This window comes from Suricata suricatta, chromosome 3, assembly GCF_006229205.1.
Source record: "Suricata suricatta isolate VVHF042 chromosome 3, meerkat_22Aug2017_6uvM2_HiC, whole genome shotgun sequence".
NCBI lineage: Eukaryota > Metazoa > Chordata > Mammalia > Carnivora > Herpestidae > Suricata > Suricata suricatta.
This window is the reverse complement of record NC_043702.1, coordinates 28,700,260-28,713,564: the sequence shown is the minus strand read 5'-3', so window position 1 is coordinate 28,713,564 and position 13,305 is coordinate 28,700,260. Positions and strand designations below refer to the sequence as shown.

General features: G+C 42.8%; 1 protein-coding gene across 4 annotated transcripts in view; it reads right to left on the bottom strand.

The window, feature by feature from the left end:
- Positions 1-1,756: 1,756 nt before the first annotated feature.
- INO80D (INO80 complex subunit D) overlaps positions 1,757-13,305 on the bottom strand; it is a 64,729-nt gene continuing 53,180 nt past the window's right edge. For all 4 annotated transcript variants that reach the window (XM_029933987.1, XM_029933988.1, XM_029933985.1 and 1 more), the window contains 3 exons: positions 9,868-10,085; positions 9,094-9,251; positions 1,757-7,994 (listed from right to left, as the gene is read on the bottom strand). In XM_029933987.1, the coding sequence (XP_029789847.1) occupies positions 6,829-7,994; positions 9,094-9,251; positions 9,868-10,085 (1,542 nt within the window). In that variant the 3' untranslated portion in view covers positions 1,757-6,828. The remainder of the gene's footprint in view (positions 7,995-9,093; positions 9,252-9,867; positions 10,086-13,305) is intronic.

The window sequence follows — 13,305 nt, the reverse complement described above, 5'->3', positions numbered from 1 at the left end:
AATCAAAAGGTTCAAAGAAAATACACATGATATCAGAGATAGCCTTTTAACATAAGATAACATAATGAAGAATTTGGCGGATTTCTACTATGGAGACAATGAGAAAATACCGCTGATGGTTCCACAATACATAGTGTTACCTTCCTCTATTTTCACCGAAGCACACATTCGCCTCTCTCACACACGTGCCCCCCCTTGTATATTTTTGCATGTGTGTAAAAACACAGACAAGAGACATGCACATGAGTAATTTAATTCTATTTTTAAGTCACAGTGGGAATTCCTTAGTGAGGAGGGATAAAAAGTTCCTGAATAAGACACTGAGAACATCTAGATTTATTATTTTCTCTATTTTACTTCCCAACTTACAGAATAAACTGTAAATTAAAGAATAAATTCATAGGAAATAAAGGAGATCTTACAAACTTAAGTTTACAAATTCCAGCTACAGTAGTTGGGAGCTTGCTTGATCTATTTATGTCTATTTACCCTGTAACTAAGCTTCTGGCCGTCAGATCGCTTACTACGGAAACACGATGCCCACCAGTTCTATGAGCAGTAATAAATGGTCGAAAGGTGTTCTATGTTTTGAGGCCCCAGGGTATCCTTTTATTTTCTATATCTGCAAGGTAGCAAAGGATAGCTATACACCTTGACACGGCAGAGATCCAGTGTAAAAAGGTGCTTCACTAGTTTGTTTCGTCAAAAAAAAAAAAAAAAAGAAAAGAAAAAGAAAGCTCATATATAATTTTTAAGCTATTAAAACACATAGGCAACATAATTCATTACACTCCATACAGCTTTAGTATAAAACTTATAATTTATGAGGTGATGTTAATAGTATAAATTAATATACCTTTTCTCTTAAAATCTACAATAAGTATTCTGAAAGCTCATCGGGGAAGGAACTTTTTAAATAAAACTTTTAAAGCTGTGCCTGGTGGGAAAGGACTGTTTGCCGAAGCGGAGGAGAGCCTGAAGGAGGAAAGGAAGAGAGTCCTACGCAAGACATGGCGGGCTGTGAGACCCCATGTTCTCTCTTTCTTGCGCTCTCTTCAATGGTGAGTCACCTTTAGTTTCTTTTAAAACTAGTTTCTTATTTTAAAAACTGCCCTAATTTCCACAAGGAATCCCTGAGACATACTCAACACTGTACAGCGGAAAGAACGATCACGGTGGCGAGGAACCGATTCCAACCCTTCCGAGCAGATGAAGACGCCGTTCCAAGCACCAGACTGCCTGTCCCTTCCGCGCTAATCTGCCCGAGCCCACTGGGCCTGAACCACGCACGGTGGAGTCCTTTCAGGGCACCTCCATCTAGTCCCCAAGCAAAAGCAATGGTATGGCATTTAGCTGCACTGGAACCTTCTGCACTGCATGCTGACATGTTTTTCCCGTGGGAACTTTGGGTGCATCTAGAGCTTACTTCAGCAGTCCCCAGCTTACACACACAAGGAAGAACAAATGAACAAGCGTAAGAGGTGGTTTCTAGTACTTTCCCAGGCCACGACTGGGCCAGACCAGGCTGGAGGTGTGCATACTTGAGTACTGGGAGTGGGCGGAGGCAGGCAGGCAGGAGGGAAGAGGGGAGGAAAGCTAGGCCGCCCTACGGAGCTTACCTAGAGTCAGACAGCTTTTCTCTTGCAACATTCTTTTTCAGACTCAACTTCAAATCACCAAAGACTCCGCCACTCAAAGTAGTCAGACATTCCCAAGATTCGGGAACCTAGTTTACGGCCAAGAAAGTCACACAAAATTTGCTCTCTCCGAAATGCCACATGTCCTTTATTGGCTCTGTTGATCACAGTGCAGAGAGGGGGAAGCTGACAGAAATCAGAGGTGAAGGGAAAGAGAATTTCTGCTATTTAGAAATGAGGTGAAGTCAGCCCCGCAATTTTTGCATTAATGACACTGGCTACTAGGAGACAGAATTATTCACTTGTGTTTTAGGTTTTCTTTCCTGACCTACTAGTCAGGGGGAAATGCTTAACAGATACCCAAATATATTCTTCACTGGTATTTTATGTCAATGTTTTTGAAAGATAGCATTTAAAATGTTACCTTAATCTACTCAACACGGATTCCGGTTTCCTCCATAGCATGATATTGGAAAGCTTTAAGGCTCAAGATATTAAGAAGTCATTCAACTGTTTTACCTTTCTATAGAATGCCAGTGAAGATTCCATATTTTCAATGTATTGCGAGAGGGGGAAAAAAACGATCTATGTTCTATCACATATATATTTCCACCTCCCATCTCACCCCCGAGAAATGTTATTTCTCATCAGGAAAAAAAAATCCTTGGAGCGATGTAGGTGTTGGTGACGGAAAAGATGCAGATGAAGACTATTCGGTATGACTGCATTTTCTTTTAAGGAATCCCTTACCCTGACTCATTCAACTGCAGTTGCATTGGCCATTTAGAAGACCACTGTACTAGGTTATTCCATATAAAACAGCTTAAAAACAGAACTTAGTAGAATGTTAAAAGAAGGCTAAAAAGGAAGAGGTCAAAGAACCTGAAAACTAGCTACCTAAAAAAAAGGTTTTCTTAAACGATTTCAAAACTGATTAAATAGTTTAGTGTTATTAATATCCTCATCTTTTTGTAATACAAATCTACAACAATCTGCCGAACTAACCTGGAGAAAGGGTGACTGCCTGACACAAATATTGTGACGCGGCCTAGGACCACCCCCACCCCCGTTCCCAGGCCGCAGGAAGCACTGTGGGCGCGGAACAGTGATCTGATAGCACGTGCTCAGATTCTAGGGCCAACGGATAAAAGCTGGATGGCGGGGTGTGTGTGTGTGTGTGTGTGTGTGTGTGTGCGCGCGCGCGTGCTTGGCTGGCTCAGTTGGTAGAACATGTGACTCGTGTTCTCAGGGTTGTGAGTTCGAACCCCACGATGGGTGTGGAGCCTATTTCAAAAATCCAACTAAATGCTATATAGGTCAATAGAAAAACAAATTCTTTCACAGAAGAAGAAAAGCCTACAGATCGGGCACGTGTCAGACACCATTTCCTTCCAAATCAAAGCACTGTCTTTACTTCTGGGTTGCGATGGTGGCCCGAGAACGAGCTGCGACCAGGAAAAGCTTTAGTGTTAGTCACGGAGAGGGAAGAGGCTTAGCTCGCCGTTGAGAGACTGGGCGTATTGAAGGAATAAATCTGATAAATAATTTGGCAAAGATAAAGTGTTAGCCTGACACCACTCAAGACAGTAACTACAATCTTAAGGAAAAAGAAGACATTTTCCAACTTTAGCTCCATACCTACTATTTGCTTCCTATTAAATTATAATCTTTTCGTGGAGGGACGCTAGACACACCGCACCGCCTGCCAGCACGAAATTGCTCAGGAAGTCATTGATAAAGCAGTTCTATCTCATGGGGTAGGTTACCAGAGAGAGAGAAAAAAAAAATCCTTCACCGTATAAGCTTTGTGACAATAATTACAAAATTTTTCCATTGCATAGTCTGTCATTTGGTGGGTTAAGTGTAATTGCTATTTACTATTGTGAATTGTTTACTAGCTACATAACCTACGCAGATGTGCAAATTACTAAGCCATTTTTACAGAGGAAAAAACAATGTCTTAAGTACTTTATAATTAAAATAATATTAACAATTATGTAGAGAGAGTAAAGGAGAGAAAACACATCTTTTCTTCGGATGCTATAGATCACAGCCAGTGCCTATCATTCGTTAGAACGGAGTTCAGATTCTCAGAGCACAGAATGTATCCATTAACTGCAGCAACTTTGTAAATTAAATCACATTAACACAATCTAACTGGCCTTTATAAATGGTCCCAAAGAACTGCAGAGACAGAGTGAATCTTCTCTGCCACTATTTCTGATGAGTTTCACACTAGAATGAAAAGCTAGTTTCCACCTAATTAGGACCTTACACAAAATGTTTGTATCCCAGTACTGCCTTATTATAGTGTAAGTGCTATTTAAAAGACACTGATTTTCGTGTTTCTGGAGTAAAAGACACTTCATTCCTTTCTCTACACATGAACAGCAAACCTAGTACTGATCGACCAAAATTGCTCCATATTAGCTAAAAGAAAAATGTAAAAGGTGTCTCTGGGTTCACAGACATTCTTCTCTCTTCCAAAAAGGGACTCGCAAGAAACCGCAAGAGCAAAGCAAACTGCAAGCCTGGGTATCTGTTTTGAAGTAGATGAAACGAGAAGACAAATTTGTTCTTTGCTAATTCCTCGAACCTACACTGGTCCTTTCTACGGGTGCCCTTTCTTCAGCTCCCACTGCGGGCATCTAAACGAAAATGAATTTACTCAAAAGTTTTTGGTGTGAAGCTGTAACTGGCAACATTCCTGATCATTTCGTGCCTCCTTATTAGAAAGCAGGAAAGGGCTTTTAAATGCACATAAAACAGAAAATTGCAAACGATAAAATGTGCAACTTACTGCAAACTCAGTTTGAGAACTGAAGAATTTTAAGCAGCTACCACGAGGGACGAAGAGCCAGAAAGTTCAAACCGACTACCCGTGCATGACCTTCCCTTTGCTGTCAAAGAAGGGGGCCGCTGAGGCAGTCCCTGCGCCGCTCCGCCACAACCTTGGATCAGTACACGATGGAGACTAGACCGAACTGCTGGGAATGGACAGTTAGCTGGCGAGGATTACAACAGGGTGTGAAAAGACTGGAGCAAGCTAAATGACATTTTTTGAGCAGAGGTAAACCACTCAGAGTCATTTCATTACAGTACATGAAAATAAAAAAGCTTACTAACACAGGTTCACAGGTGAGACATAGTCAAATTATCTGTTCTCACCATTCAGAATAGAAATTTATGGTGATACCAAATATAATTTTGCTTTGTGACATAATTTATAATTTAGAAATTTCTCAATCTGCAAAAAAGGCAAAGCTATTAAAAAATAAATCTTCCAATCAATTATCATGATTTAAAAAAAAACTAAATATATTACAAACCTATTTTTGGCCCACAGAAAGAAACTTCAATAAATACAAAATAGGGCATATAATGATTTCATACAGTCATGTGACATTTCCCCTCCAAAACCTCAGGCACGTGGTATCTGCATAATGCCTGCTGATCACCATCATTCCTTGAAAAAGCAGAGAAAGAAAAGCTTTCAAAAGAAGGGAACTGGTTAGAATTAGCATGGCATAAAGAGAATACATATAAGGAAGTAGGAAAATACATCCAAATCTTTACCTATTGAAAAGGAATTAAGATCAAATATTCCCTGACCAATGAATTATTATATCACATCATTAATAGATATGTTCTCTCTACTCATCTTTTAAAATATATATATGTAAATTAGACTAGACTCAGGTATAAATAGCCAACGGTATCTCAGGGGACGGTGAAACTTCTCAGCAAAAGCAGAGTATAGATGACTCGAAAATCTGGTTCCACCCTTGGGAAGGGGGCAGAGGAGAAGGCAGGTAAAAGAAACCTCACATATTCATTTCCATAGTCACCAACTTACTAAACTACCCAATATAACTGTCAACCCTAAAATCTTGGTACTTAAAAAAAAAATTTTCCACAACTTAAACCTAAGTACTTAAATTGCTTTTAAAGTACAAAAGGTAGGTAAAATTTAGGTCTAATTTCCATATTCTGCTTTGAAAGAAACTTTAAAATGTGTATCCTTCAGATAGTACACGTCACTTCACAACTGGTACATTGATTCTACACGTGTCTTCAACATTTTACAACTCTTACCAAAGAATCACTACTGTAAACATGAAAAATTCCAAAGTAAAAGATGGATCCAGGAGTTAGAAGGGTCCATCTTTCCAAACCTATCTGACCTAGCCTGCTTTTCACATCAAAATATGGTCTTTAATTACATCTCGTGAATGTGTTCCATGAGAGAGGATGGAGAAACAAGCACTTGTCTAAAAAGGCAAAATGACCACCAGTCCTCAGAATCTCAGCAACCCTGCAGTCACCCCATGCTAGCTTTCTGTGACATCTCCATGGCCCTGGCAGGAATCCAGCTTCGTGTGTTCTTGGATAACCTACGCGTCACCAGACCACCACCTTCTCTATTTGGGAAACGTCGTTAATTCGGTGGGAAAGGATGACCAACCTGATTAGGGTTGTGAGACACAGGAAAGGAGAAGTAAGAGCCTTATTATACTCATTAGGACAGAGAAAATAAAATAATAGAAGGAACAACCACGGGACAGCTGCTTCCTGCCCGGCACAAAAACACACACATGGGCGCACGCATACACACAGGCGGTCGAAAGACTAATAACGGTTTTCTGCTTAATTGAACATAATCACAATTAGGAATGGAATCCTGGCCTCATGTGGTGTCTAGCAGTTGGTGCTCCGTCAGAGCCTCGCTCTGCCCCTACGCACCGTTGCTATCTCTGACACAGGAGCTCAATGAACAGGACCATTCTACCTAGAACCACCTCTGCAAAGACCTGGTAATAGAATGGAAAGCACTGATCTGAATACTAGGAAATAGTAAAGGGCACTGGTAATCTGAGGTATCTTCCACTTCTAGGACTTGCTGCTAAAAATCGATTCTATCCAGTCACTGTGCTGAGCCACTAAGGAAACCACTGGGGTAAGAGTGAACCCGCCGGGAGGGAATGAGCACCAGTGCAAAGGAGCACATGTGAACACTGAAGCGAGGTCCACTGCAGGGTTACTTGTTTAACTGGAAGAGGGAGTTCCCCTTTAGTCCCCATCTGTTATTTTTTTAAAATCTTCTTTAGGAAAAGGGGGAAAGGGATGATCAACAGGAAACAAAGATAGAAAACACCAGGTTCCCCACCTGCCTGCCAACACACAGACACGCTCAGTTAGGGGAGGTAAAGGGCGAAGATGCATTATTGGTACTTGTAGCTGTGGCACCTGTTACCGTGAAGCCTGTAGGAGGGGCTATAGAGCTGTGGCTGGGCTGCAGGTCCTTAGGAATGCCACTGTGAGAACTCAGCGGGTGGCCGAAGGCTGCGCTGAACTGAGGGAGCTGCTGCTTGGGAGAGGTGGAGGCCATGAGTTCAGCAGAAGGCCCCATGCCACTGAAGCTGGTCTGCGGTAACCCCGGGAGCACGCTGGAGCTGCTGGGGGTCACGGTGGCGAAGGCAGGCTGTGTGGTCTCTGAGTTTGAAGTGGTGGGTGGCGTGGATAGGGAAGTGGAAAGAAGATGTCCATCTGCGCCGAGAAGGTTGCTAAACGGAGAGGGATCGCCAAGGTTGACCGGGAGATTGCCCCAGTGAGTTCTGGGGTTTACGACGCCTCCAAGTGGCACCTCGAGTTGGGTTGGGAGCAAGTGCTGCGCCATGATGGGCATCTCTGCTGAGAAGGTAGCTGCCATATTATCACCAGAGTACGATGTCGTGTGCGGAGAGGTGATACGGTCACTGTAGGGAGACGGCACGTGCTCACTATCATAATGGCTTCCATGGGGCGAGGAGTGCGAATGATCACTGCTGTATTGCTGTCGTGAGGTGATTAGGTCATCTGCCTTGCTCAGCAGCTGGGCAGGATGGGGCCTCTGGGAGGCATGGCTGCCATCATGTAGTCCATGAAACTGTCCTGGGAAGGCTCTCTCCCCAAGTGCACTCTGGCTGATCAGAGTGGCAGAAGTAAGGCCGACGTTGGCTGGGGCAGAGAACTGCCCTTGGATCTGCCCTGCCAGGGGTGTAGGTGGGTTAGACAAGGTAGCCGAACGGAGCAGGTTCTCATCCAGCTCTAGACTAGAAAAATTATCAGGTACTATGCGCCCATTCAGTAGCTCCCCTAGGTCCGTGTTTACTTCTCGGCTCAAGGACTGAATTCCTGACGCTCCGGTACCCGTGGAGAACACCCCGATTCCTCTCTCTGACAGCTCCTGGACTGGCACACCATCTGACTGGGTAAGTACCCCAATGGTACTCAGGCACTCAAGAGAAGTTACAGCCTGCAAGGCCCGCTCAAGTTCCTCGGCCTCTTCGGTAGTCGGAAGGAGGTCTCCGTTCTTTCCTGAGCAAAACGAAAGCCATCAAGAGAATCAGCAGAGCCGTTCCTTGTCCCATACCACAAAAATCCTACATCTGAATGATCTGTCACAGTATTCTATTCAAGAGAGGCTCCGTGGAAAAGGGAAGCCTTCCGGGGACCCGACTGGAAGGAAAGATGGCACAGTGACCTGCAGGCCAGGCCTGTGAGGTCGAGAGGTCCTGCAGCTGCTATCTGCAGCTTACCTACAGCAGTCCCTAAGCTCAGCTCGGCAAAGCACCAAATTCTTAAAGATTCTAAGCATCACCAACTCAAAATGCATGGTGACCGTCTGCTTACACGTATGTTTTTACCTGAAGTTATGGTAAAATCATTAAAATAGAAAGTGTATTGTATTGGTTCAGACTGGAGACAAAAGGCCATGGAAGAGTCCCCTCAGTGCTTCTGCGCTTGACCTTGGAGGACGGCTGTGGAGGACGGGAAGAGAGAGGCAGTGTGCCTGGGGGCTCGGCACTCGCACTCAGTCCTCTCTTTTTGCTTCTGAGTGTCCCCCACTAGTCCCGCTCCTCTCGTGCTAGCTTTCATAAACTGGAGGCCCAGGGGCTGCCCCTGATTCATTTCCACCATTAAACAACTATATAGAGCTAGGAACTTGACTAATCACCACAAAAATATCCAGTTTTTAATGGTGAAAGGAACTTTTTAAGGGCATATAAAGTCTCCCTTGAAAGCACTAGAGAACTAGTGGGATTAAGCAAACTTTGTTTTAGAAAAGTGCACTTCAACTCGAGTACAGTAGGGTGGGGTACTGAAATAGTTCTAAAAGGCTCCAGGAAACTCAAGTTTAAGACATTTTTTGTTAAAAAACAGAGTAAAATGACTCACTTTAAAGGAACAAAGTTAAAACCGTAACTATTGAATGATCAACATACCAAGCCTGTAATTTGGCTACTGAGACAAACCACATTCCTTACCTTCTGAAAGCAGGGTAACATCAGTTTAGCAGTGCTACATTTTCTAGCTACAGTGAAAGACATGATGTGTGCGGAGGGATACTTCAAAAACACTATTTCCCTGTTTAAAAACTCTTTCAGCTTTCTTGAGTCAAAATATTGAGCATTACCTTCAAAAAAATCAAAATCTTGCAAGTCATCAGGCAGCCGTGGTAGGACGTCTGAAAAGTCCTCCTGGTTCAATTCCAAGTCATGCGGAATGTCGGTGATCTCGTTGGCAATGTCATCCGGCAACTCATCAGCACTCAGCTCTGGCGTGGACGGGCTCCTGGGGAAGAGGACATGGTTGGCTCCATCACGTCCCTTGTCCCTTCACACCAGTGTCCCCCAAAGAAGTTCGTAAAATGAGAAAATCCTAGTTTCCACTGTCTCCTTTTCCTGCTTCCAGAGAAGGAGGTTTAAATCTTCACCCTTGTATTACCCAGGCGACCCTTTTTGAGACACTTTTACTTCGAATTAGTAGAACAAATCGCAATGTTGTGTATTAAGTGTGTCTGAATACTTTTTAGAATTTCTAATCTAGTCAAGTTTAAAAATCCAGTAATTGGATAAAACTGAAATGTCTAGCTGGACATTCATCTGGTCAAAATGCTTACTCCTCCCAAATTCAGTAACGCATCCGATTTCTGATGGAGCGTTTCTGTTGAAACATATATGGAATTCCTGCTAAACCAGAAAAATCCGAGGGTGACCATTAAATTCTCGATTCTGGCATCTGCTTTCTGCGTTACAATCAAAAGCTTTATTGCAGATCCCACCCAGGCAGATATCTGGTAAAAATGACTACAGGATCTAGGCGGATGTACGAATGGCCTCTGCCTGAGCTGCTACGCTAGAGAAGTGACAGAGAAGCGACGCCAGGCATTCTGAGAACCATCACTGACCGGATCTGAGCCGTCTCCACTGGCAGTGAGACGCTGGTGGGCATGCTGAGGTTCCCTTGGGGCACTGCAGGGGGAATGGGTTTTTGGGGTCGACGAGGTCCACGCCGTCTCTTCTTCTTGTGTTTTTTGGTAAGTGCAGGAGGCTTGGTTTTTTTCCTGGGTTTCCTCTGCTGCTGGTGCTGGACTTTACGGGAGCTATCTCCTCTCAAGAAATTATCCTTTGAAATAAATAAATGGGTATTTTTAAACAGAGAATGTTAGTGGGAAAAGCCTAAGAGCCATCTGAAAAAATGACTCACATCTCTGAACATTCTATAGAATGCCTAAAACATACTGTATACTTACAGCAAATATAACCATAAGTAAATGAGTAACAAATTCATTTTTTAACTTAAGTCAAATCAATTCAATATATACATACAGTTCACCCCACATCTAAGGGCACTGTGAAATTCTGGCATGCCGATTAGGAGGTATGGATGGGTAGAAGGGATAGGGGACAAAAAGACACTGTGATAGGCGCTGTAGTGTTAAAAACAAAAACAAAAAACCCAGAATGAATGAAATGTAACTGTAGTCTCAAAAGAACTTCCTCTTTCATGGGGGAAAAAACAAGAATATAAGTATACATAAATACAGTACAGAGAAAATAAGGCAATAATGACATAAATATCTTCAATACATGCACAAAAGGAAAAGTGATTACTTTTAGTTTTGTGGGATTAAAAGATAAGTAGGATTTTAAGTCACTGGGGTAAGGGGGAAAGATCACCCTAAAGAAATGGCGCCCATAAGATGAAAAGAACAGCAAACAATTGGGTATGACTGGTGCTTGGGGTATGGAGTGACGGAGGATGGACTATAAAATCAGCCATAAAGAAGTTTAGGACCAGATCACGTACAGCGTTGATTACCGTGTTAGGATTTTCAACTTCATTTTATAGGCAATGGGAAATGATTTTTGATGAAAGGAGTAACACAACTTCACAAATGCTTTAAAAGCATTAACTACACTGGCAGCAATGAAACACATAGAAGAGGCAAGAGAATAGAGGCAATATTTCCAATCAGAGGGCCATTTCCACAGTCAATACAAGATAAACGGCTATGGGCAATGAGAGTGGGAGTGGAAAACCAAGGCTCTGTATGGACAGAATTCTCAAGATGTGACACCTCCTTGGATGGGGTGAGGATGAAAGGAAGAACACTCTAAATGTCTCTAGGGTTTGTAGGTTGGGAGACGGATGATACCACTAGTTGGAACAGAGCACACAGCAGAATACAGATTCAGATGAGAAGTTAAGGAATTCAGTTTGGTTCCCATATAATGTGCAGCACGAAGATACCCTGGGAGATAGAGGAGGAAATGGTGTGAGGGATAAAGAAAGGGATGGAGGGGTAGCCTCAGAAATCACGACACTGTGAAAGTCCTTCAGGTAATGTACATGGACCAGGGAGACAAGGAAAAGAGACAGTGGAACTGCAGCCTCAGCAAAACCGCTGCTACTCACGTGAGTGGACAGGAAGAACCAGAAATTAACAATACAACCAGCTTTCATCACCTGCCACCCTTCAGTCTCAAGACTGCATTTCAGCAGTTCCAAGGTACATTTTAATATGTAAGCAATTGGGGTGCATTTTACAATAATGGCATCTCACAATGGCTGCCGGCCCCTTGATGGTCATTATAGTTGGCGCTGTGTCCATATGTGCACAGGTGGTAACAGATCTTTGTACTGTCAGTGTTTGACTCATGGCATGTGCCTTGTTGGTTTCACATGAAGAGGGCAAACTGTTGGGAGTACCAAAGCACGAAGAGCAGCTAAGGGCAGAAAACTGTCATTAGTGAAGCAGATCCTCGTATTGAAGAGCTGACCACCGTTTCTTTCTTTTTCTTTTCTTTTTTTGCAAAGCAACAACCAAGAGACAGGACAACAACCACAAAGCAGACAATGCTGTATTAAAGATGATGATGTAGAAAATACCTCCTTTTCCATGTCAAGTAATTCAGCTGAAACCAGGAACATTACAGAAGACAGAAATCTATGTCTAATTAAGTCCAAAGAAGCGATTTTGATACATATAACACAAAAATTTTAAGATAGCTATCTGTGGCTCAGTCAGTTAAGTGTCCAACTCTTGATTTCTGCTCAGGTTATGAACGCTGAGCACTGAAGCCTGCTTGGAATCCTCCCTCTACCCCTTCTCTGCTCGTGCGCTCTCTCACTCTCTCTCTCTAAACTAAATAAATAAACTTAAAATAAAACCAAAATTTTTAAGTGATAAGAAATGCATTGTGCAGCATTTCTTAATTTCTTGGTGGTATACAAAGTAGCAGTTTTTATAACTGAGGTCACCTTCGATTTAATGAATTCAGTAATAACTCTTATAACTAAAAACATGGAGTACAAACAATGGTATGTGAAGACTAATAACTATCACTGGTATTACTAGTTATTAATACTATCAAACATTCAAGACAAGAAAGAATAAAATTAAAGTATAAATCCAGGAAATCTAGAAGAAGTTTAATACTAGCCAAATACTTGAATCTAATCACAATTACAGGGGCTCCTGGGTGGTTGAGTTGGTTAAGTGTCTGACTTCAGCTCAGGTCATGATTCTCACAGTTCATGAGCCTAGAGCCTGTTTCAGATTCTGTGTCTCTGGCCCTCCCCGACTCGTGCTCAGTCTCTCTCAAAAATAAACATTAAAAAAAATCTTTAGGGGCGCCTGGGTGGCTCAGTCGGTTAAGCGGCCGGCTTCGGCTCAGGTCATGATCTCACAGCTCGTGGGTTCGAGCCCTGCGTCGGGCTCTGTGCTGACAGCTAGCTCAGAGGCTGGAGCCTGCTTCAGATTCTGTGTCTCCCTCTCTCTCTCTGACCCTCCCCTGCTCGCGCTGTCTCTCTCTGTCTCTCAAAAATAAATAAAAGACATTAAAAAATTAAAAAAAATAAAAAATAAAAAAAATCTTTAAACACAATTATAGACTCAAGTCACAAATGTACAGATTAGAAAGAAAGAAAGAAAGAAAGAGAGAGAGAAAAGAAGAGAAAAAAGAAGGAAAGAAAGACAGGCTATTTCCTAGTCGCCGTAGTCCTTTTTGGCTCAACACTTGAGATCTACACTCTTCGCTCTCCACTTTCTCATTGCCTCGATCTATTCTATGCCAGGACGCTGCATTTACTAACTTACCATCTGCTGTATGGGTCTCACCGCTGTTGAATAACCAGGTCCTCTGTGCCAGCCTGGACTTCCAGCAGCTTCAGCTTCGACCACTGACTGTCCTGTCCAGTGTCTGAGTCTAATTCTGAATCTCAACCCCTCCCGGCCACGCGTCTAGCTATTATTCAACACTTGTTGAGCATCTTCGTTCTAAGCACGGGGGGTATAGCAATGGACCAAAAAATGTTCCTGCCTTTGTAAAGGTTACATGCT